The sequence below is a fragment of the Canis lupus genome, chromosome 20 (assembly GCF_048164855.1).
Source record: "Canis lupus baileyi chromosome 20, mCanLup2.hap1, whole genome shotgun sequence".
In the NCBI taxonomy this organism is placed as follows: domain Eukaryota; kingdom Metazoa; phylum Chordata; class Mammalia; order Carnivora; family Canidae; genus Canis; species Canis lupus.
In genome coordinates, this window is record NC_132857.1 from 19,649,521 (window position 1) to 19,672,386 (window position 22,866).

General features: G+C 33.7%; 1 protein-coding gene across 11 annotated transcripts in view; it reads right to left on the reverse strand.

The window, feature by feature from the left end:
• ADAD1 (adenosine deaminase domain containing 1) overlaps positions 1–22,866 on the reverse strand; it is a 98,196-nt gene that overhangs the window by 35,975 nt on the left and 39,355 nt on the right. For 4 of the 11 annotated variants that reach the window (XM_072788513.1, XM_072788512.1, XM_072788514.1 and 1 more), the window contains exons 12-14: positions 21,013–21,118; positions 20,078–20,157; positions 9,375–9,431 (exon numbers count right to left, since the gene is read on the reverse strand). The exons of 1 other annotated variant lie outside the window; for it this stretch is intronic. In XM_072788513.1, the coding sequence (XP_072644614.1) occupies positions 9,375–9,431; positions 20,078–20,157; positions 21,013–21,118 (243 nt within the window). Of the gene's footprint in view, positions 1–9,374; positions 9,432–12,243; positions 12,303–20,077; positions 20,158–21,004; positions 21,119–22,866 lie in introns of those variants that run through there. 6 more of the 11 variants (XM_072788519.1, XM_072788518.1, XM_072788523.1 and 3 more) reach the window with 4 other exon arrangements.

Sequence of the window (22,866 nt, forward strand, 5' to 3'; positions counted from 1 at the left end):
TAGTTAAGACAAATCTTGGAGCATTTTAACATATACATAAGTAACATATCTGACAACAACAAAAAAAACAAGGGTAAAGATGATAAATGAAAATTAAGATAGATAAAAATTAAAATGTTATAGGATCCCTGCACTGTTTGGGAAGTGCTAAAGGAATGTATTTTAGGTTGACTGCAATAAATGTTAAAATAAAGAGCAAATGGAGACCTGTGTTGAAACTTCCTAAGCAAACAAAACCAGGTTAATCATACAAACCAAAGTTTAATTTAGCTTATTTTGCAAGGCTAACTTGACCTGGGTCATTTCTTGTTTATGCCTCTGGAAATCATAAATAAAACTTGAACTGTTTCCCAGGTTGATATGAGATAACCACTGAACAATTCTCTATAATTTAAGAAAATTTTAATATAATCTATCACCATGAAGAACAGAGTTATTGCTCTCCCCCACTGTGTAAGTTGATTTAAATATACCCCAAGCCTCAGTCTATCTTTTGGTTTGAGTGCTTCCAGCAAAATGTACTTACTGTTGCTTTAGTAATTCACTGGTTTTATTCCTGTTATTTCTGAACTTTTAACATAAGTCAATGCATACTATAATATAGGTAACCTCTAAAAGAACAGTATAACTAAAAAGTAATAAATCAGGAAATATTAGAAATACTCAACCTAGAAAAAGGCAAGAAATGAAGAACAAAGGGAAACTAAATGAAGAAAGAATGAAAAACAAATAGCAAGAAGGGAGACTTAAACCCCATCAATATCTCATTAAATGAGTTAAAAACTCTAATTAAACATTTTCAGATAAAATATTACATTGTTTATAAAAACATGCTTTACATAAATAGAGGAGTTAAAATAATAAAAAAGGATATACAATGCAAACACTAGCTAAAACCAAAACATCCCCCCAAAAAACGGAGATAGCTGTATTAACTTTAAAAATGGGACTTTAAAGCAAAAGATATAGCTATAGATAGATAAATTTCATAATGATAAGAGTTTATTCCATAAGACGATGTAACAATTCTCAATTTGATCCATCTAATAATTCCATAGCTTCAAAATATATGGAACAAGACTTCTGCTTTCCAATTTTGAGTAACCGGTACCAGATTAGCCTTCCTCTTAAAACCATAAAAGTGAACATTGAAGAACAGACACTACAGAAATGTGACATCTAAGAAAACACACACAAATAAGGTGAGTCCTAAAGCAACAACCTCACTGAGCGAAAGCAACAGAGAACAGAGTTTCAAGGTTACTGAAACAAGTGAAATTTGTGCTGCAGCACACTGGAGAGAAGAGAGCTGCAGAGGGAGGGATCAGAAATATGTACAGAAGATATTTATTTATTTATTTTTTTGGCTGAATACTAAGCTGTGGCTATTTAGAGGTGAGATTCCACAAGGCTAAACAAGGAACAACTAACAGGGAAAGCATGAATTCTTAAAAATTGTGGTCTAAACAACCATAAAAACTTGTACAAGATTAGAAGATGCTCAAATTCTAACATGGCAGGGAAACCTTACTGAATAAAACCCTGGAAATTTGGTAGAAATCCTAAAAAGACCAGGACTTAAGAGTTTGGACCAATCTAGCCTTTTGTAAAGACCACTCTACACATGCCCTAGGAAATCTTAAAAGACTCAAGATAATCCAAGTTTCCATTCTATAACAAAATTCAACATTGTCTAAAGTAAGACAACGACATGAATGGAGTATAAAGTGTATTATACTAAGCCAAATAAGTCTGTCAGAGAAAGACAAATACCATATGATTTCACTCATATGAGGAATTTAAGAAATGAAACAGATGAATATAGGGGAAGAAAAAAAAGAGAGGCAAACCATAAAACAGACTCATAACTAGAGAGACCAAACTGAGGGTTGCTGGAGGAGAGGTGTACAGAGGAATGGATTAAGTGGGTGATGTGCATCAAGGAAGACACTTGTGATGAGCACTGGGTGTTGTATGTAAGTGATGAGTCATTAAATTCTACTCCTGAAACTAACATTATACTATACATCAACTAAAATTTAAATAAAAACTTGAAACAAAGATAAATAAAAAATAAAAACCAAAATCCAGGCCAGCATAAATCAAAAATGAATAGGTATGAGAATGTGACCTATGATGAGCAGAGGAAAAACATTCAATAGAAGCAGAAAAAAATGACAGAGATGATGGAATTCACTATTGTAAATAAGTTCAAGATTTAAAGGATAAGCTGAACCCAATGAAGAGACAAATAGAGAATCTGAGAGAAATGAAAACTGCAAAGATGAAACTATTTAAAAAACTAAAAAATGAACCAAAGTTCTAGAAAAGAAATTTTACACCTGAAAAATATATGGATGAAAAATTCACTAGATGGCCTTTTAAAAATTAGACACTGAAGATCAATGAACTTAATATACTCTGAAATAAATTCCAAAGAAACAATGACACTAGAGCACAAAGCAAAAAAAAGAAACTCAACGATTTGTTGAAGAATATCAAATGATTTAACATATATGTAATAGGAATACCAGAAAAAGAGGAAAGAAAAAAAAGTTTGAAAAAATAATAAAAAATAATAGAAAATGATTCTGCAATTTAAAATTTTCCCATGAAGGTAACCTCAGAACTAAATGGGATTTCTGTTTTATTCTTCCAAATATTAAAGGAATAAACACAAGCAATCTTACATAAACAGTCTGAAAATAGAAAAATAAGGGACACTTCAAAAATCATTGTCTAAGGCCAGCATCATCTAAACACCAAACTAACATTACAAAAAAGATGAAGTAAAAAAAAAAAAAACAACAACAACAACAAAAAAAAACAACAAAAAAGATGAAGTATTATAGGCCAATATCTCTGATATAGATTCAAAAAGCTTTCATAAAATATTAGCAAATAAAATTCAGTATTATATATAAAAGGTGACATATGTGACCAAATTAGGTATGTAAGACTGGCTTGGTGTTAAAAAATAAAATGTAACTCACTTCATACAAATAAACTGATACAGACTACATGTATCAATTCAATTGGTGTATAAATATCATTTAAGAAAATTGAAATAAAAATTAACAATGCTCAGAAAACTATGACTAGAAGGGAATTTTCTTATCCTGAGTATCTTTGTCAGAAAAACCACACCTAATATATTAATGGTAAAATATGGAACACTAAGTTTGAAACTAAGACAAGGATATGTATTACCATTTCTATTCAGTAGTGAAGTGGAGGTTCTAACAAATTTAGTAAGACAAGAAAAATAAGTAAATTAATAGAACTAAAATCATTTTTCACAAATGCCACTGTATAAATAGAATATCCGAAAGAATCTATCAGAATTCATGGGTAAACACTGTAAGATTACTATATAAAAATTCAATTGTATTTTTATATGCCAGCATCAGACAAAGACAATTTAAAAACAATATCATTTGCAATAGAGCCAAAAGTACTAAAAAATTAGGAACAGATGTGATGAAATATATATATCTCCATCTTGAAAACATTACTGAGAAATTAAGACCTAAATAAATGAAAGCACAAACTACAGTATTCTTATATTAATTATTCATAAATTGATCTAGAGTTAATGTAATCCCATTCAAAGTTTTAGATTTTTGACATGGTGAAAGTAGAGATAAAATCATGAAAGTGAGGCATATTTATATGGAAATACAAAGAATCTAAAATAGCCAAGACAAATACACTGCTCCTCTTTCCACTGTCTTATTCTCTCTAAAAATAAAATATTTTAAAAATAGAATTCAGAAAGATCACAAGACACAAAATCAATATACAGAAATACACTGCATTTCTATACACTAGTAATGAAGTGGCAGAAAGAGAAATTAAGAAAACAATCCCATTTACAATCACAGCAAAAATATTCAAACACTTAGGAATAAACTTAAACCAAGGAGGTAAAAGGTCTGTACTCTGAAAATTATAAAACACTGATGAAAGAAATTGGAGATGACACAAACAATGGAAAGATATTCCATGCTCATGGGTTAGAAGAACAAATATTGCTAAAATGTCCATACTGCCCAAAGCAATCTAAAGATATAATGCAATCGCTATCAAAATACCAACAGCGTTTTTCACAGAACAATTATCATAAAATTATTATGGAACTTCAAAAGACAATGAAGAGCCAAAGCAATCCTGAAAAAGAACAAAACTGGAGGTATCACAATCCCAGATCTGAAAATTTCTTAAAAATCTGTAGCAATCAACATAGTATGGTACTGGCACACATGCACACACACATACACACAACATACAGATCAGTAGGATGGAGCCCAGAAATACACCAGGATTACATGGTCAATTAATCTTCAACAAAGGAGGCAAGAATATGCAATGAAAAAAGACAGTATCTTCAGCAAATGGTATTGGGAAAACTGGACAACGTGAAAAGAATGAAACTGGACCATGTTCTTACATAATACACAAAAATAAACTCAAAAGGGATTAATGACCTAAATGTGAGACATGAAACCGTAAAGATCCTAGAAGAGAGCTCAGGCAGTGATTTCTCTGATATTAGCCAGAGCAACATTTTCTAGGTAAGTCTCCTAATGGAGACAGAAGCAAAAATAAACTATTGGGATTACATCAAAATAAAAAGCTCTGCACAGCAAAGAAATCAATAAAACTAAAAGATAACCTACCTTACAAGAGAAGATATCTGTAAATGACAGATCTCATAAAGTATTAGTATCTAAAATACATAAAGAACTTCTACAACTCAACACTCAAAAATGTAATAGTCCAATTAAAGATGGACAGAAGACATGAATAGACATCTCTCCAAAGACATATAGATGATCAACAGACACATGAAAAGATGCTCAATGTTACTCATCATCAGGGAATTCAAATCAAAGCCACAATGAAAGATCACCTCACACCTGTCAGAATAGCAAAAATCAAAAATACAAGAAACAAGTGTTGGCAAGGAGGATGTGGACAAAAAGGAACCCTTGTGCATTGGTGGGAATGTAAACTTGTGTAGCCACTGTGAAAAACAGTATGGAGGTTCCTCATAAAGTTAAAAATATAATTACCATATGACCCACTAATTGCAATACTGTGTATTTACCCGAAAAATACAAAAACACTAATTCAAATGATATATGCATTCTATGTTTACTGTAGTATTATGTATAAAACCAACTTATGGAAGCAGCCCTAGTGTCCACAGATAGTTTAACGGATAAGGAAGTCGTGTGTGTGTGTGTGTGTCTGTGTGTGTGTATATATATCAAACATATACACAATGGAATATTATTCAGCCATAAAAAGGAATAAAATCTTGGCATTTCTAACAACATGGAGGGATCTAGAGAGTAAAATACTAAGTTAAGTCAAAGAAATACTATATGATTTCATTCATATGTGGCATTTAAGAAAGCAAATGAACAAAGAAAAAGAGAGACAAACTAAAAAACAGACTCAACTATAGAGAACAAACTGATGGTTCCCAGAGGGGAGGTGGGATGGGATATGGGTGAAATAAATGAAGGTGATTAAGAGTACACTTACTTGAGGAACACTGAATACTGTACAAAACTGCTGAATCACTATACTGTACACCTGAAACTAATATAACACTGTATGGTAAGTAACTGGAATTAACATTTTAAAAAACTGAAGTTATTTCATTTTGTTTCTAAACAATTACCCTTATTTTGTAGTTAGAATTTACAAAAATAAATCCAAAAATAATATATAAATACATAAAATAGCCAAGACGTTAAGAGAAACAAAAACACATTACCAAACATCAAGACATTAAAAAGCTACTAAGTAAATAAGAGAGTGTGGCACTGATGGAAGGACAGAGCAGTGGTGAAGAGGATGACCAACATATATAAAGTTACGTGACATGAGCAACAATAATTCAGTGAGGAAAGAACAGTCTTTTCAAAATTACTGCCAGGTCAACTGAATAGACTTTTTTTTTTAAAAGAAAGTCTTGAACACTATGTGAAAGAGAGAATGAGAGACAGAGAGAGAGAAAGAAGAGAAAGAAGAGAAAGAAGAGAAAGAAGGGAAAGAAGGGAAAGAAAGGAAGGGAAGGAAAGGAAAGGAAAGGAGGAAAGAAAGAAAGAAAGAAAGAAAGAAAGAAAGAAAGAAAGAAAGAAAAGAAAGGAAAGAGGAAAGAAAGGAAGGAAGGAAGGAAGGAAGGAAGGAAGGAAGGAAAGAAAAAGAAAAGAAAAGAAAAGAAAGAAAGAAAGAGAAAGAAAGAAAAGAAAAGAAAATAAAAGAAAAGAAAAGAGAAAACCGTTGACAAGAATGTGGAAACTTGATACTCTTGTGCGCTACTTGTAAGAGAAATGGCACAGCCACCATAGAAAATAGTGGTAATTCCTAAAAAGTTAAACACAGAATTAACATATGATTAAGAAATTCCACTTTCAGGTATATGCACGAAAGAACTGAAGGGAGGGACTCCAACATAGTTATACACCCATGTCCATAGCAGCATGATTTATAATAGCCAAAAGATGGAAATAAGCCAAATACCCATCAACAGATGGATAAACAAAAAATACAGTATATCCATACCATTAAATATTCTTCAGCCTTAAAAAGGAAATTCTAATATATACTATAGCATAAGCAAAACTGAAAATTTTAAGCTAAGTGAAATAATCCAAATACAAAAGGACAAACATTGTATGATTCCACTTATATGAGGTACCTTTAACTGGCAAACTCGGAGATAGAAAATAGACTAGTGCTTACCTGAAGGATGGGGGAAGGAGGCAATAGGAGTTATTAATAGGTACAAAACTTCTGTTTGAGATGATTTTAGAAGTTCCAGAAGTGGGTAATGATGATGGCTGTACAACATTATGAATGTACTTAGTACCACTAAGTCGTACAGTATTAAATAGCACCGGTTAAAGTAGTAAATTTTCTTCTATATTTTTCATAACAATAAAAAATGCATGACTATTCATTAGAGTTTTATTTACAAGAGGCAAAGTTGGAAACAACTCATATGTCCTTAAATGGTGAAGAGAGAAAACAAATTGTGGCACTATACCAAATGTAATACTATTCCACCTATAAAAAAGAACTGTTGGATACTCATCAACTTGGACGGACCTCAAGGTCATCATCATGAGTGGGAAAGAAAGCCAATTTTCAAACATTATACTGTATAATTCCAGTTATACAACATTCTCAAAACAAAAACATTATATGAGAGAAAAACTGCCAGAGGGTGGGGGAGAAGACTTGACTATAAAGCCCAAGGGAGGGCAGCCCTGGTGGCTCAGCGGTTTAGCGCCACCTTCAGCCCAGGGCTTGATCCTGGAGTCCTGGGATCAAGTCCCATGTCAGGCTCGCTGCATGGAGCCTGCTTCTCCCTCTGCCTCTGCCTCTCTCTCTTTCTCTGTCTCTGATAAATAAATAAAATCTTAAAAAAAAAAAAAAAAGCCTGAGGGAGTTCCTTTGTGGATGGAACAAATTTGTCTTTTATGGTGGTAATTTATCCATATACACATATGAAAATATTTCATAAAATTATGCACATGAAAAAGGAGTACAGAGCAGCCTGGGTGGCTCAGCGGTTTAGCACCACCTTCAGCCCAGGGTGTGATCCTGGAGACCCGGGACTGAGTCCCATGTCGGGCTCCCTGCATGAAGCCTGCTTCTCCCTCTCCCTGTGTCTCTGCCTCTCTCTCTCTCTCTCTCTCTCCCCCCCCGCCCCCGTCCCTCATGAATAAATAAATAAAATCTTTAAAAAAAAAAAAAGAAAAAGGAGTACATATGAAAACTGAGGAAATCTAAGTTCTGTGGTCTACTTAATAGTATTGTGCCTAAGTCAATTTCCTGGTTTTGATAATGCTCTATAATTAAGTAAATGCACCTTTAAAGGTGGGTAATAGCTAACACAGGATCTCTCTGTGCTATTTATGAAACTAACTTATGAGCCTTTAATTATTTCAAAATAAGAGTTTCTAAAATTCTTAGAGGAAAAATAACTCCTTTATTTAAAAAAGAACACCTTAAACTTAGCATCATATACCTTAATAATTCAAAAAGTTCTTGGATTCTAAAAATACAAGTTATGTTAGTAAGTATACAATTATATAGGACATGTAGTCATTAAAATTCTAGTAGTAAATTATTAAACAAGACAATTCATCTACAAGAACATATAGCTATGGGAGCCAATAAATCCTCCAAATTTCTGTAGTAGTAACTTTACTATTTCTTGATAATGAAAGACAGTTGTACCTTTCATTCTTGGGAAAATTTTGTTTTAATTGACTGTATCTTTCAATAAATAAATATGAACTAATTACTACAGGAAAGTCCTTGTCCAAGAGGCAATAAGTAAAAAATGAGTAAATTTACAATTTAATACATGTGTAAAAATAAATGTAATAAAATAAGGATAGGATATATAAGATTTTAGAGACAGGAGAGACACTTAAAGGTTTCAGAAAAATTTCATGGAAAAGTTATACTTATATAACTTTTATAAGCTTAGCTAAAATGGGAAGAATTTTGATACAAATGGATTGGAGTTTCCAGTTCAAGATGGTAACACAGATCCTTAATTCACTTCCTCCCACAGACATACTGGACCTACAGATATACATAGAATAATTTTCTCTGAAGAAAACCTAAAAATTTCCAGACCAACTCCCTCACATTGGGCAAATGGGAGGGAAACTGTATTAAAGGTAAGGAAGAACTGAGACACAATCTCACCATAAATTCCATTTTCAGCACAGTGACACAGAATTGGGGCAGGGGGGCTGCTGAAAATGTATAGCTTCTCCCTGAGGAGCAAAGAGTCTGTAACCAGCAGGTACCCCAGCTTTTAAAACCAGCATCTGAGGGACAAGCCCCTGGCTTTGTCCGGCTTTGAATACCAATAGGACTCTTGCCAAGGAGATGTATGGGGAGGAATAGTTCTTAAAGGGCTTGTGCACCAACCCAGCTATTCCAGGGCCCAGCACAGACGTAACCATTTGAAAAGCTCCCAGACTTTATATGAAAGAAGTTATTTCTTAATTTTAAAGCACTGGTCTGAGGGTCAGGGGTCTTCTGGGATATTCTTCAGGAACAGAAGCTAGTGGGTGCCATCTTCTTGTTCTCTGTCTTGCTAAAGCCAGTGAGTATCATCTTCCTTTTTTTCTTTTTTGCAGTGGGTGTCATTTTTGCATTCCCTTACTGCCTCACTCTAGCCTGAGGGTGCCACCATTGTGTTCTCCCTCTCCCACACACCATAGTGACAATATCTCCTGGACAGGAGCTTCTACACATCTAGTACCCTGACTTTTACATCTGGTGACAGAGTTTTTGTGGCTGCCACTCAGGGGATAACACCCCTCACTCACCTGGCTCTGGTGGCTGGTGGGTAGTAGCCGGAGCTTGTGTTCCTGGATCCTCTGGGACTGTAACAATCAAAGAAACAGTTCTTGGGAGGTTACCACTCCCAGGGCACTACACAGCAGTAAAACATACCCTCACCCCCACCCTAGGATTTCTGTAAAAGAGGCCTACTTGCTAATCCTGGAGTTTCTATAGTAGCAGGCTTTAGGTCTGGTATATGGCTAGAGGCTACAGAGGTCATCTCAGGGAGTTAAGTTTGGGGACATCATCTTTGCACTCTACCTTGCTACAGTTCACTAGTATCTCCTATAAAAGAGCTTATACACTTGTCTTCAGCCCAAATCCTTACGACTGCTGCCTAGAGGATACCTCGAGATTGCCTGGCTCTGGGGTCAGCAGGGCTTAAGCTTGCAGTCACACAGGACTGTATATATAGAAACTGCTGCCTGAGGATCTAGCTTCCAGTCAGATCTGAGATCTTCCCCTTTGAGACACAGAGGTCTTGGCACACCCTAAACTACCGGGAGCTATTAGAAATAAAATAGTTTTTCAGTTCTGTATTGGAATATGGCATACTGTGTGTGTGTGTGTGTGTGTGTGTGTGTGTGTGAATGAATGTAGATAGATAGATAGAAAAAATACTTAATAGTTCCAAGTGGTTGAGGAAGTGCCACTAATTGGAATCTAAATAAAAACTTAAAAACAAACAAATAACTAAAACTAAAACAAAGCAAAACAAAAATAGATTGCTTGGACATTCACAAAAGCTTAAGAGACAATAAGAGCTATAAAAAATTTGAGCAGTAAGGTTCATCTCCTACATGAGGCCACTCCTACAACACTGGAGGTTGTTTTATCTAAAGCACAGAAACCAACCAAAAAGTCAAGGAAAATGAGGAAACAAAGGAGTATGTTTCAAATGAAAGAACAAAATAAAACCTCGAAAAGTCCTTAATGAAATGGAGAGAAGTTATTTACCTGATAAACTACAAAACAATGGGCCTAAAGATGCTCACTGAGCTTAGGAGAATAACGAATAAACAGAATGAGAGTTTTAACAAAGAGACAGAAATATAAAAGTGCCAAAAGGAAATGAGAGAGCTAAAAAATATAGTAAGTGAACTAAAAAAATACAACAAAGGGCAGCCTGGGTGGCTCAGCGGTTTAGCCGCTGCCTTCAGCCCAGTGCATGATCCTGGAGACCCAGGACTGAATCCCACGTCAGGCTCCCTGCATGGAGCTTGCTTTGCCCTCTGCCTGCATCTCTGCCTCTCCCTCTCTCTCTGTGTCTCTCATGAATAAATAAATAAAAAATCTCAAAAAATAAAAAAAATAAAATAAAATAAAATAAAAAAATAAAAAATACAACAGAGGGACAAAATTGTAGACTGGATGAAGCAGAAGAAACAATTAGTGAACCTGAACACAGGGCAATGGAACTCACCCAATCAGAGCAGCAAAAAGAAAAAAAGGAATGAAAAAGATGAAGACAGCTTACAAGTGGACCAATATTTGCACTGAAGGAATTCCAGAAGGAACAGAAAGAAAGGGTAAGAAAACTTGAAGAATAATGGCTGCAAACTTTTCTAACTTGGGGAAACGAACAGACATCCAGATCCAAAAAGTCCAAAGAGTTCTAACTAAGATGAACCAAAAGAGACCCACACCAAGACGTTATAATTAAAATGTCAAAACTTAAAGAGGAGAATCTTAAAAGCAGCAAGAGAAAAACAACTTGTTATGTACAAGAAAATCCCCATAAGATTATAAGATTTTTCAGCAGAAATTTTGCAGGCCAGAAGAGTGTGGCACAATATAATCAAAGTGCTGAAAGAAAAACAGCAACAACCTGCCAACCAAAAATACTCTTCAAATTGTTCTTCAGAATTGAAGGAGAGACAGAGTTTTCCTGATAAGCACAAGCTAAAGGATAAAAGGGTTCATCACCATTGAACACCCTACAAGAAAGGTTAAATGTATTTAAGCTGAAACAAAAGGACACTAAGTCACAGGAAAATATACGAAAGTATAAATCTCACTGGTATAGGTAAATGTATTGTTAAGGTAGTGAATCAAGCAATTTTAAGAATAATATGAAGATTAAAAGATAATAGTAAAAGTAACTATAATAATTATTTAAGGGATAAATAATATTTAAGTTGTGACATCAAAAACATGAAATGCAGGTTGTGTGAGTAAAAATGTAGAGCTTCAGAATGCATTCAAACTTAAGTTGTATCAATTTAAAATAGGTTGCTATAAATATAAGTTGTTATATGTAAGATGAACTAGAGATATTGGTCTTACAGATTTGAGGGAAGAACATAAGACAATACAGCAGGAAAGACAGACTACGTTTTTAAAAATGCAGAATTATCTTAACTGGCTAAAAAACAATAAAGTAGGAAGTAGTAAGCAAACTGGAAGAATAATTGTTGTAGACTCCCAAAAAAAAAAAAATCCAAATCAAGGATTTTCCTATGGTAAAAAAAATACTGCAGGCAGTGCCAACACTGTATTTTTCAGTTCTCAAATACAGTAAAGTCTGACAGTCTCAGAGTTAAAATATTCAAAGTTTAATTTGAAAATGATATAAAACTGTACTTTATTTTTCAATTAGTGGAATAATTCAAAGAGTGGGTAGAAAAAATTACTGAAATTCTGGAAAAGCGTCCACAGATGTAACTTCATTTTCTCAAGTTATCTGTCCAAACAAGTTACATATTAGAATGCTTCCTCTACAACAATGAATTTCCTCTATATTATAGTCAAAATGAAAAGCAAAACTGAAAAGCATACACATACATGCAGAACAATTAAAACTCTAACTCCCAAGAAATAATTCATTTTAAAGTTTTAAATGATAATACCAACCTTCCAGGATTGGTATATGTTTACCTCGACCATCATGTAACAAACAACAACTATGGTTTCTATGAAAACAGAAAACAATTCAGATGTCAAATACCCATAGAGACAACTGCAGAATTTTTAACAAAAATTACATTATTTCCAAAAACAGATGCTGTTTTGACAGTGTTTGACATGCTCCTTTGGTACTACAAAAACTATTACACTAAACAAAATCAGACATTTTTGACATCTATAATAACATAAGAAGTGACAGAGAAAGTTGTGTTTTAAAACAATTTATAGGATGGTCTCAGGATCAAAAGATTTCTAAAGAGGAAATTCTCATGCTTCCTGTTTACTTAACAATATTCTTTTTCCTTTTTCACATCAAAGAACAATTATCTTTATCTAGGAACCATCAATTTTAGCTCATTCTGAAAGAAAATAAACTTGCATTTGAAAGTAACAGTGACTCTTTGTTAACTGCTATGAAGCTTGACAACATTCATATCCAGTCCCCATCATTATTTTCAAAGTATTTGCACATATTTAATGTATATATTTTACTCAAATTATTTTTCACTGGTTTCATCTAAGGCTTCCTTAAAGTAATGCTCAGTCATGTCACTTTAAGTGCAAAATGAAATATCATTATCTAAAAGTACCAACCAACCTAGAAATTTTTTCTAACATAGATATAACTAAATGTCTGTTCTCCTCCCTATAGGTAGTGCCTTAATACATAATCAACAATTTTTGATCAACAACATCATCACAATTTTTGTTAAAAAGTTTAGAAAGCTGTAACCATCAAGACAGTATGATACTGGCACAAAAACAGACACACAGATCAACTGAACAGAATAAGAGAACCCAGAAACAGACCCTCTACTAATTGGTCTACTGATCTTTGGCAATGTAGAAAAGAATATTCAGTGGAAAAAAGCCCCTTCAACAAATGGTATTGGGAAAACTGGACAGCAACATGCAGAAGACTGAAACTGGTCTACTTTCATACACCATACACAAAAGTAAAACTCAAAAATGGATGAAAGACCCAAATATAAGACAGGAATCCATTAAAATCCTAGAGGAAAACAAAGGCAATGATCTCTTTGACCTCAGCCACAGCAACTTTCTATTAGATTTGTCTCCAGAGGTGAGGGAAACAAAAAATGAGGGACTTCATCAAGATAAAAAGCTTCTGCACAGCAAAGGAAACAATCAACAAACCAAAAGACAACCTACAGAATCATGAGAAGGTATTTGCAAATGCCCTATCACATAGAAGGCTAGTATCCAAAATCTATAAGAACATTACAAACTCAACACCCAAAAACCCAAAAATCTAGTTATGAAGTGGGCAGAAGACATGAACAGACATTTCTCCAAACACATACAGAAATGGCTAACAGACATGAAAAAATACTCAACATCACTCATCATCAGAGAAATACAAATCAAAACAACGAGATACCACCTCATACCTGTCAGAATGGCTAAATGAAAAACTCAGGAAACAACAGATGTTGGTGAGGATGTGGAGAAAGGAGAACCCTCCTGCACTGCTGGTAGGAATGCAAACTGGTGCTCTGTGGAAAAGAGTATGGAGGCTCCTCAAAAAGTTAAAAAACAGAACTATCCTATGAGCCAACAATTGCACTACTACATATTTATCCAAAGGATACAAAAATAGTGATTAGAAGGGACACATGCATCCCAGTGTTTACAGATAGGTCTATAAACATTGGTCAACGATAGCCAAAATATGGAAAGACCATCAACAGATGAATGGATAAAGAAGTGGTGTATGTATATATGTATACATGTACATATATATACATATACACACAAAGGGAACATTACCCTTTTTGTGTGCCATCAAGAAGAATGAAATCTTTCCATTTGCAATGACATGGGTGGAACTAGAGTGTATTATGCTATGCAAAATAGAGAAAGACAAATACTATATGATTTTACTCATATGTGGAATTTAAGAAACAGAAGTGATCAACATAGGGGAAGGGAAGAGAAAGTAAAGTAAAATAAAAACAGAGAGGGAGGTAAACCATAAGAGACTCTTGACTCTAGGGAACAAACTGAGGGTTGCTTGAGGGGAGGTTGAGTGGTGAGATAGGGTAACCAAACTGAGTGATGAGCATTAAGGAGGGCACTTGATATGAGCACTGAGTGTTACATGCAACTGATGAATAACTAAATCCTATCTGTACAACTAATAATACAGCATATGTTAATGAAATTGAATTTAAATAAAATCTAAAAAAAAGCTTAAAATACTTCTTTCTAACCTTTTTCATACCATGGCACAGACAAGAAAATGGCACTATTAAACATGGGGGTAAATAATAGGCTGCCTAAGGCCAGAGTTGACTGTTCAGGGCTCTAGCTATCTCTGGCACCACACAGATCCCTCAAAGACTGAATGGAATGAACACTAAATCTCAAATCATAAGCCATCTTTTATCCCTAGATTTCAACCACTGTATTAGTTCTAAAAACTGAGTAAGACTGGAGGTGAAGGGAACCTGACAAAATATAGACCAGAATTAAGTATCTAAAAATTCAGACTTTGAAAATAACCTGAACACAATCTCCTATTCTTTCATATCTGCCCTTTCAGTGAAACTGTTTTACTTCCACTTATTTCTATTTACTCATAGTTTATTTCCTCCATTTTGGCTTGAGCCATTTCAGGAATACATTCACATCACCCAAAATTCCCTAAGTAGGGCTAATCTGATTGTAAGTAGGCCAATTATCTGACCTAACATCCCCTATTCCCCAAAGCAAGTCATAAACATCACATTATGTGGCTCCACTATAAATTCACACACATTGGTGGGATCTCCCCCTTCTTTATAAGCAAAAAAAATTCCCCCAAATCCAAACAACCATATTAGTCTCATCATCAAGCTGCTAGAAAGAATAGAATTCAGCCACTGACTCCAAATCCTCATTTCCCATTTATTCCTTAATTGTGACCAATCTTTCTGACACCACCAAACTTTTATTACTTTGCAGGGTGGTGTTTTTCAGTGTGGTAAATGTACTACCCACATCAAAACATCTGTAAAAACTTGTTAAAATGTGGATTTGGGGGCTTTTCCCAGATCTACTCAATCAGAGTACCCTTGAGTGATGCTCTCCTGAGCAATCAGCTTCGGCAACTGCTATTTTAGTCATTTGTAAACTCCTGGTTGCCAATTCTAGTGGTATTTTTCTAATTATTTTCTTGACCTGCAGAGCACCTAAGAATGCCTATTCTGTTCTTTCAAATATCTTTTTGCCAACCTCATTCTTCATCCACCTGTTGCTTATTTTTCGAAATGCAAAATAGAAGAGTTTCCTGGGAATCTAATCCCAATATTATTTTTTCATACTTTCCCCCAAAAAGGAAACATCTTTTCTCACAACTTGAGAACTGCTTCTTTGCAAGGGATTCTTAATTTATCCTTATTCCACAGCTTTCTCAAAAGACCTCTGTACCTATATTTCCAACTGCTGAATATTTCCACTTGATGATCTTATTACCCCCTTAAAAATATGTATCAAAACTTCCAATATTTTCAGCCACATCAGATTCCATTCTTGACTCCTCTACTTATAGTACCTCCAGTTTATAGCTCAAACCCACAGTATCATTTTCATTTTGTCTTCTCCTTTCTTTCATATATTCTATTGTTAGGTCCTATCTCCCCACCACTGCTTGAATTTTTCTTCCCTTTAGTAACTGGTCACAACCTCGATTGAGGTCATCATCACTTATTAGGCTACTGTAATGGCCTCCTGCCTTTCTAGTCTCTTCTACTCTAAGCAACCTAAAAAAAAACCTGCCACTAGAGCACTATAATAGCAAAAAAGCCACAACCAAATGACTATTCATATGTTTATGTGTATATTACATTAAAAATAAAGGATAAATGAAAAACCTAATAATTTTATGTACATATGCATATATATATATATATATATATATTTTTTTTACACTGTGTATATAAAGCCAGAGAGTAAGTACAAATGCACACACATTCTCAGGAAGGGACAGGGGAAAAAAGATAGATGTTTCTGCATATACTGTGTATTACAGATTTGTTACATATATATTTTTAAAGATTTATCTATTTATTTTGAAAGAGAGAGAGTGCATGCACACCCATGCATGAATGGGGGAAGGGGCAGAGGGACAGGATCTCCAGCAGACTCCTTTTTGAGTGCAGAACCTGACATGTCATGCCATCTCAGGACCCTGAGATTATGACCTGAGCCGAAACCAAGAATTGGACACCCAACCGACTGGAGTCAGCCAGGCACCCCTAGATATGTTATATTTTCATATAATAATTTTTAAATCTCAATTTTTAAGTATCAAGAGCTAAATTAAATAATTATAACTGTGTCTTGAGTTGGAGGCACAACTCACTATAAGGAAGTTATTTTAAGTTACTTTAAAACAGGGCAGCCCCGGGTGGCTCAGTGGTTTACTGCTGCCTTCAGCCCAGGCGTGATCCTGGAGACCGAGGATCGAGTCCCACATCAGGCTCCCTGGATAGAGCCTGCTTCTCCCTCTGCCTATGTCTCTGACTCTTTCTCTCTGTGTCTCTCATTAATAAATAAAATCTTTAAAAAAAAAAAAAAGAAACTGGTTTTGGGCAGCCTGGGTAGCTCAGCAGTTTAGCATCGCCTTCAGCCCAGGGCCTGAATCTGGAGCCCCAGGATTGAGACCCACATCGGGCTCCCTGCATGGAGCCTGCCTTTCCCTCTGCCTGTGTCTCTGCCCTCTGTGTCTCTCATGAGTAAATATATAAAATCTTTTTAAAAATTTTTAAAATCTTTTAAAAAAATTTTAAAAAGTAAAATAAAACAAATTGGCTGTATGAATCTGGTATGATACATCCTAAGGACAAAACCAATTTTAAACTGTTTTCAGGAATCAAAAAAGATTGTTTTCAGCAATCCTATTACTGATGGTATATATTATTCTGAGACTACTGTGTAGGAGTTATTGGAAAAAATGAATAAGAAATCATGTAGCTATTCATTACAGTCAGGATTTTGGTATGAGAGAAAGGAGATACAAATGTTAAGACTTACGAGATTAATTAAAAAGCCTGTGGACCTAAATTTGAAATGAGATTAATTAAAAAGCCTGTGGACCTAAATTTGAAATGAAAGCATCAACATGAACAAATAAACATTTTACTTTAATGTACATATTTCCAAGGTCTTTTTCTCTAAAAAGACCTAGGGAGGGAAAACTCAGTATTAATGATACCAGATCCTAGCATCCAGATTACCACTTTCTATGAAAAGGAAATAGAGCTTTTTGGAGAGAAATTACAACCAATTACAAGAACAGGGCAACAAATGCACAAGATGAGGCAAGAACATTTGGTCATAGGAGAAAGAAAGGAAATAACAAAGACTATTGAGATGATGTTCAAAAGACAAAGGCATCAACATGACACAGTTCTCATATAAGACACAAACATAGCTACACCACTTCTATTCACATTGTACTGGAAAATTATAGCCAGTACAAAAAAGGAAAGTCAGAAGATAAAGACTGGGACAGAGGAAATAAAACATGTCATTATTCACATATGACATGACTGTGTATGACTAAAATCCAAAAAGCTCTACAATAAACTATTAGAATTAATTTAGCAGGGTGCCTGGATATAAGGCCAAAATAAAAAAAAATAGTTTTCTGTCTATGTATCAGCAACAGAGAATAGAATATACAAAATGATATTACCTAAAGTATTAGAAACATCAACTAGAAGAAAACACGGAGAGGTTTAGAATAGGTTCCTACTGACAAGAGAACAATATGAATTGTAATGAGGGAAACAAATATGTTTAAATTCATAATGATACTGAAAAAAAATTCTCACAGATTAACTTTAAAAAATGACAGGGAACCAACTATTTTAAAAACATAGAGACAGAAACAAACTACCCCTCAGGTATCAAATTATCTATAAACAAACTTTTTTTTTAACAGAAAGATTCCAGTTAATGAGAGAATTTGAGTATCACCTGTAATTCCTAATGAAATATTGGAATTAGACAATGATCAATGACTGCGAGTATCACAAAAAGACAGCCCATACAGGGCACCTGAGTCGCTCAGTGATGGAGCATCTGCCTTTGGCTCAGGTGGTGATCCCAGGGTCTTGGGTTCGAGTCCCACATCAGGCTCCCCAGAGCAAGCCTGCTTCTCCCTCTGCCTCTGCCCCTTTCTCCTGAATAAATAAAATCCTTAAAAAAAATGACAACCCAGACATTGTATCTTGTGATAAAAGTACACAATTCTACCTATGATGTATTCTTGCTAAGAAAATTGAACCTCTATTTGAAAGAGCCTCTAGCTTTAACTATCGGTTTCAGGAAATACAAAACACAAAGGAACACATTAAACGACATCATGGAGATGTAAGCAGCAAAAATGAGATTGCAGAAGACTCCATTAAGAACCCAGGTGTTTTTCAGGAACTAACCAAAAGAAAAAAAAAAAAAGAGAAAAATCTATAGGTCAATAGATATTTAACACAAATTCCAATAAATATCGATGTTGATTTTGATCTTGATTCCAACAACCTATACAACACCTATATACTGGAGAATTACTATTAATTTTTAAGGTGTACTAACTAGATTGTGGTTGTGTTTGTGTATTAAAGAGTTCTCATATTTCACGGATTTGTATCAAAGTATTTTCAGGTGAGAGAGAGAAACCAAGAAACAGACTCAATTATAGAGAATGAACTGATGGTTACCAGAGAGAAGTGGGTGGGGGAATGGGTGAAATAGGAGGTGGGAACTAAGAAGTGCACTTGTTGTGATGATGTATTACCATGTGATATATGGAAGTATTGAATCACTATACTGTACATTCGAAACTAATATTACACTGTATGTTAACTGGAATTTAATAAAAAAAAAGAAAGAAAGAAAAAAAGAAAGGACAGAAAGAAAGAAAGAAAGAAAGAGAAGAAAAAAGAAAAGAAAAGAAAAGAAAAGAAAAAAAAGAAAAAAAAGAAAAGAAAAGAAAGAAAAGAAAAGAAAAGAAAAGAAAAGAAAAGAAAAGAAAAGAAAAGAAAAGAAAAGAATGAACATGTCTGGTATTTGTTCTAATATAACCCAGCATGAGAAGATATAAAGGACATAAGATTGTTGTTTTAATAATTACTGAAGCTGGGTGATGAGTACATGGGGATTCATTCATTATTCTATTTTTGTATGTTTAGAAATTTCTATAGTAAGTAAACAAAACAAAACAAAACAAAAAAACGTTGTGGAATGGTGTCTTTTCCTACACAAAATCTTTCAAGGGTTCCCCTCTGACCTACTCAACTGAGAACATCTGCTAGACTCAATCCTCAACTTTCCCATCCAGTGTTCTATGCTATAGCCTCAAACACTAACATTTCCACCTAATCTTTGCTTTATTATTTGCAACTGGAATACATTCTCTCTCCCATTTCAGCCTTCCTAATTTTTACCCATCCCTTAATGTTTATCTCAGATAACAGAACCTGAGAGTTAAAATAGGACTTAAACTTAGATGTAACTAGTTTAGTGGCTTTTGAACAATTTTAAAAGTTGAAGTTTAGAAATCTGAACTTTCTTATATTGATCAAGTTTGCTTTTCTTCAAGCAAAGTATCTTATACAACCATAATACATAAAAGAATTAAGGATTGCTGCTTTTGATGTAGGCCAATTCAGAGTCCTTTCTATCAAGCCTCTAATTCTGAACAAAGAATGACAACCACTAGTATCAATTTCAATCCTAAGATACTTTTAGAATAGACAAAAAAACCTATACTGACCTCATTGGAGATCATAAAGATCCAAGCTAAGAGGAACAAAGTCTGAGAACCAGTAATGTTTAATTCATCTGCAACTGAAACTAAGGAATAGGTTGAAGAGGTTGAAGTAGGGAACAAACTCACAATTTTACTAATTACTAATATAGCCTAATTCAAGTATAACTAAACTTTCTCTTTTGATCTAATCACTGTGAAAAATACAAGTGTAAGCTAAATAATCTTTTGTTAATTATCAGAAATGCCTACTTATCTAAATTATAAATATTAAATCACATTTGGATAGATCATATATAACACTTGAAATGAGCAATCTTATTTAAAACATTTATGATGACCCTTAATCAGAATAGCTAATTTATAAAATTATTCTCTAACATGGTAAACATTTTTCTGCATGCATATATGCAGTTTGCATTCATAAACTTTTTGACATGAGAGATGATGTTTTAGTTGCTATTTTTACTATCACACAAGCATGGTGACTGGCAAATATTAGGCACTCAAATATTTGTTGAATTAATCAACAATAGCAAGAACTATTATTTGTATTCCCCTATTCTAATTTTAATTGCAAAAGAAACAACCTGAGTGAACTATCCAGAAATAATGTTGACTATATTTGCTGTATGGACAGCTTTAAGCAAAAACTTAGAAGAAATTTTCTATTAAGCTACAAAAAGGGTAGTGGCTTTATAATGCCTGTAAAAATAAATACAAAATTGTTGCATAATGACTCAGGTAATTATTTTTCCAAAAAGAAAAAAAAAACCAACATTTCAATGCAAATTATTATTTTCAGCAATATCTGGACACTGCTGTTGCAAGACTGTTCTGAAAGCTGAAAACCACCAAAAATTTTAAAACATATTTACTAGTCAAAGACACCAAAAAATAAAAGATTTTTAATATGACAATGGATTGCCTAAATCACATACTAAATTGTTCTATACAGGGAGATTTCACAATCCAGGAGCCATAGCCATGCTGCTGCAAGTAGGATTTCAACAAAGTTTTAGCTTCTTGATAGGATCCAGACATACACTATAGAAAGAAAAAAAACTGAATTATAGAATATAGGCAGAATTTGGCTTATGAAAAGTTAAGTAGCCCTAATCTTCTTTAGTCTGACATTTTAAAAATTAATGAAAATATTTTTGAATTCCTATTTTTATTTTTGAAACTAACCATTTTCTTTTCTGACATTCCTTAAAGACAATTTGTTTCTAACATTTTAAAAAAATAGTCATACTCATTACAGAAAACCTGAAAAGCAGAGAAAATCTAAGGAAGAAAATAAAAACTGCCTGTAATCCCCAAACTATAGATAACCACCATCACTATTTTGATTTCATTTTTTATGAATGAACATATAGATGAACTTTTTAAAAAGCTTTGAAGTATAATTACATACCATATATGCACTCACAGTATACAGTTTGATGATTGTTAGTATATTTATAAAGGTATGCAATCATACCACAGTCAAGTTGTAAAACAATTCTATCACCTGCAAAAAAGTTCCACGGTGCCCATTTGCCTTCCAATCCGTATTCCTAGATACAACTCAACCATGAATCTACGGTCTTTAGAGTTCTGCTTTTTCTAGAAATTTCATAAACATTGATGAACACAATACAAACTCTTTTGTGTCAAGTTTCTCTGAGTTAGCAGAATGTTTTCAGATTCATTCACATTGTTTCATGTATTTGTAGTTTGTTCTATTTTACTGCTGATTAGTATTCCATCATATGGATTTATCACATTGTTTACGCATTCATTAACTGATGAACAACTGAATGTTTGCAGTTTTTGGCTATTATGAATAATGCTTCTGTAAACTACAGGATTATAGGGACCTCATAAAAGAAGCTGGAAATGTTTTCTATTTTATGGAAGAGTTTTTGTAGAATTTGGGGGGTTTTTCTGCATATAAATTTGATAGAATGCACCAGTAAGGCTATATTTGCACTCTGCTTTTCTTTAGAAAGAGTAAGTTTTTAGATTTTAATTCCAGGTAACATATAGTGTTATATTAGTTTCAAGTGTACAATATAGCAATTCAGCAATTCCATACATCACTTGGTACTCAGAGACAATCCTCATCTATTTGTTTAACCCATACCCCAACCCCTGTGATAACCATCAGTTTGTTCTGTTTTTGAATTTTATGTTTCCTGCAGATGGCACATAGTTGGATCTTGCTTTTATTTAATTTTTTAACCCAATCTGTTTCTTGGTTTGTTTCTATTTTTAGGAAGAGAATCTTAATAATTAAACTACTTTAGTTCAATTTACGTATTTTCTTTAGTCAGGTTTTAGATTTTTCTAGGAATGTGTTCATTTAACAGGTCTATTTTTTGGGCAAAACATTGTTCATATTATTCCTTTATAATTATTTTAGCTCTTGAGATATGTGGTGATGATCCTTCTTTCATTCCAAATTTTGATCACTTGTGTTACCTCCAATTTATCAGTTAAAGGATTATCGATGTTTTTTTTCAATGAATACTTTTATTTCATTGATTTTTTTTTTGCTTTCTATTTCACTGAATTCCATACTATTTTCTATTATTCCCTCTCTCCTACATTTAATTTGCTCTTCTAACATCTCAAGGTAGAAGTTCAAATAACTGATTTTACAATTCTCTTCTTCCTAATGTAAGTGACTAAAGCTTTTTTTTTCTAACCATGCCTTTGATTCCACAGATTTTAATATTGTATTTTCATTCAGTTGTAGATCTTTTTAAATTTTTTTATAATTTCTTCTTTGACTCATGGGTTATTCAGAA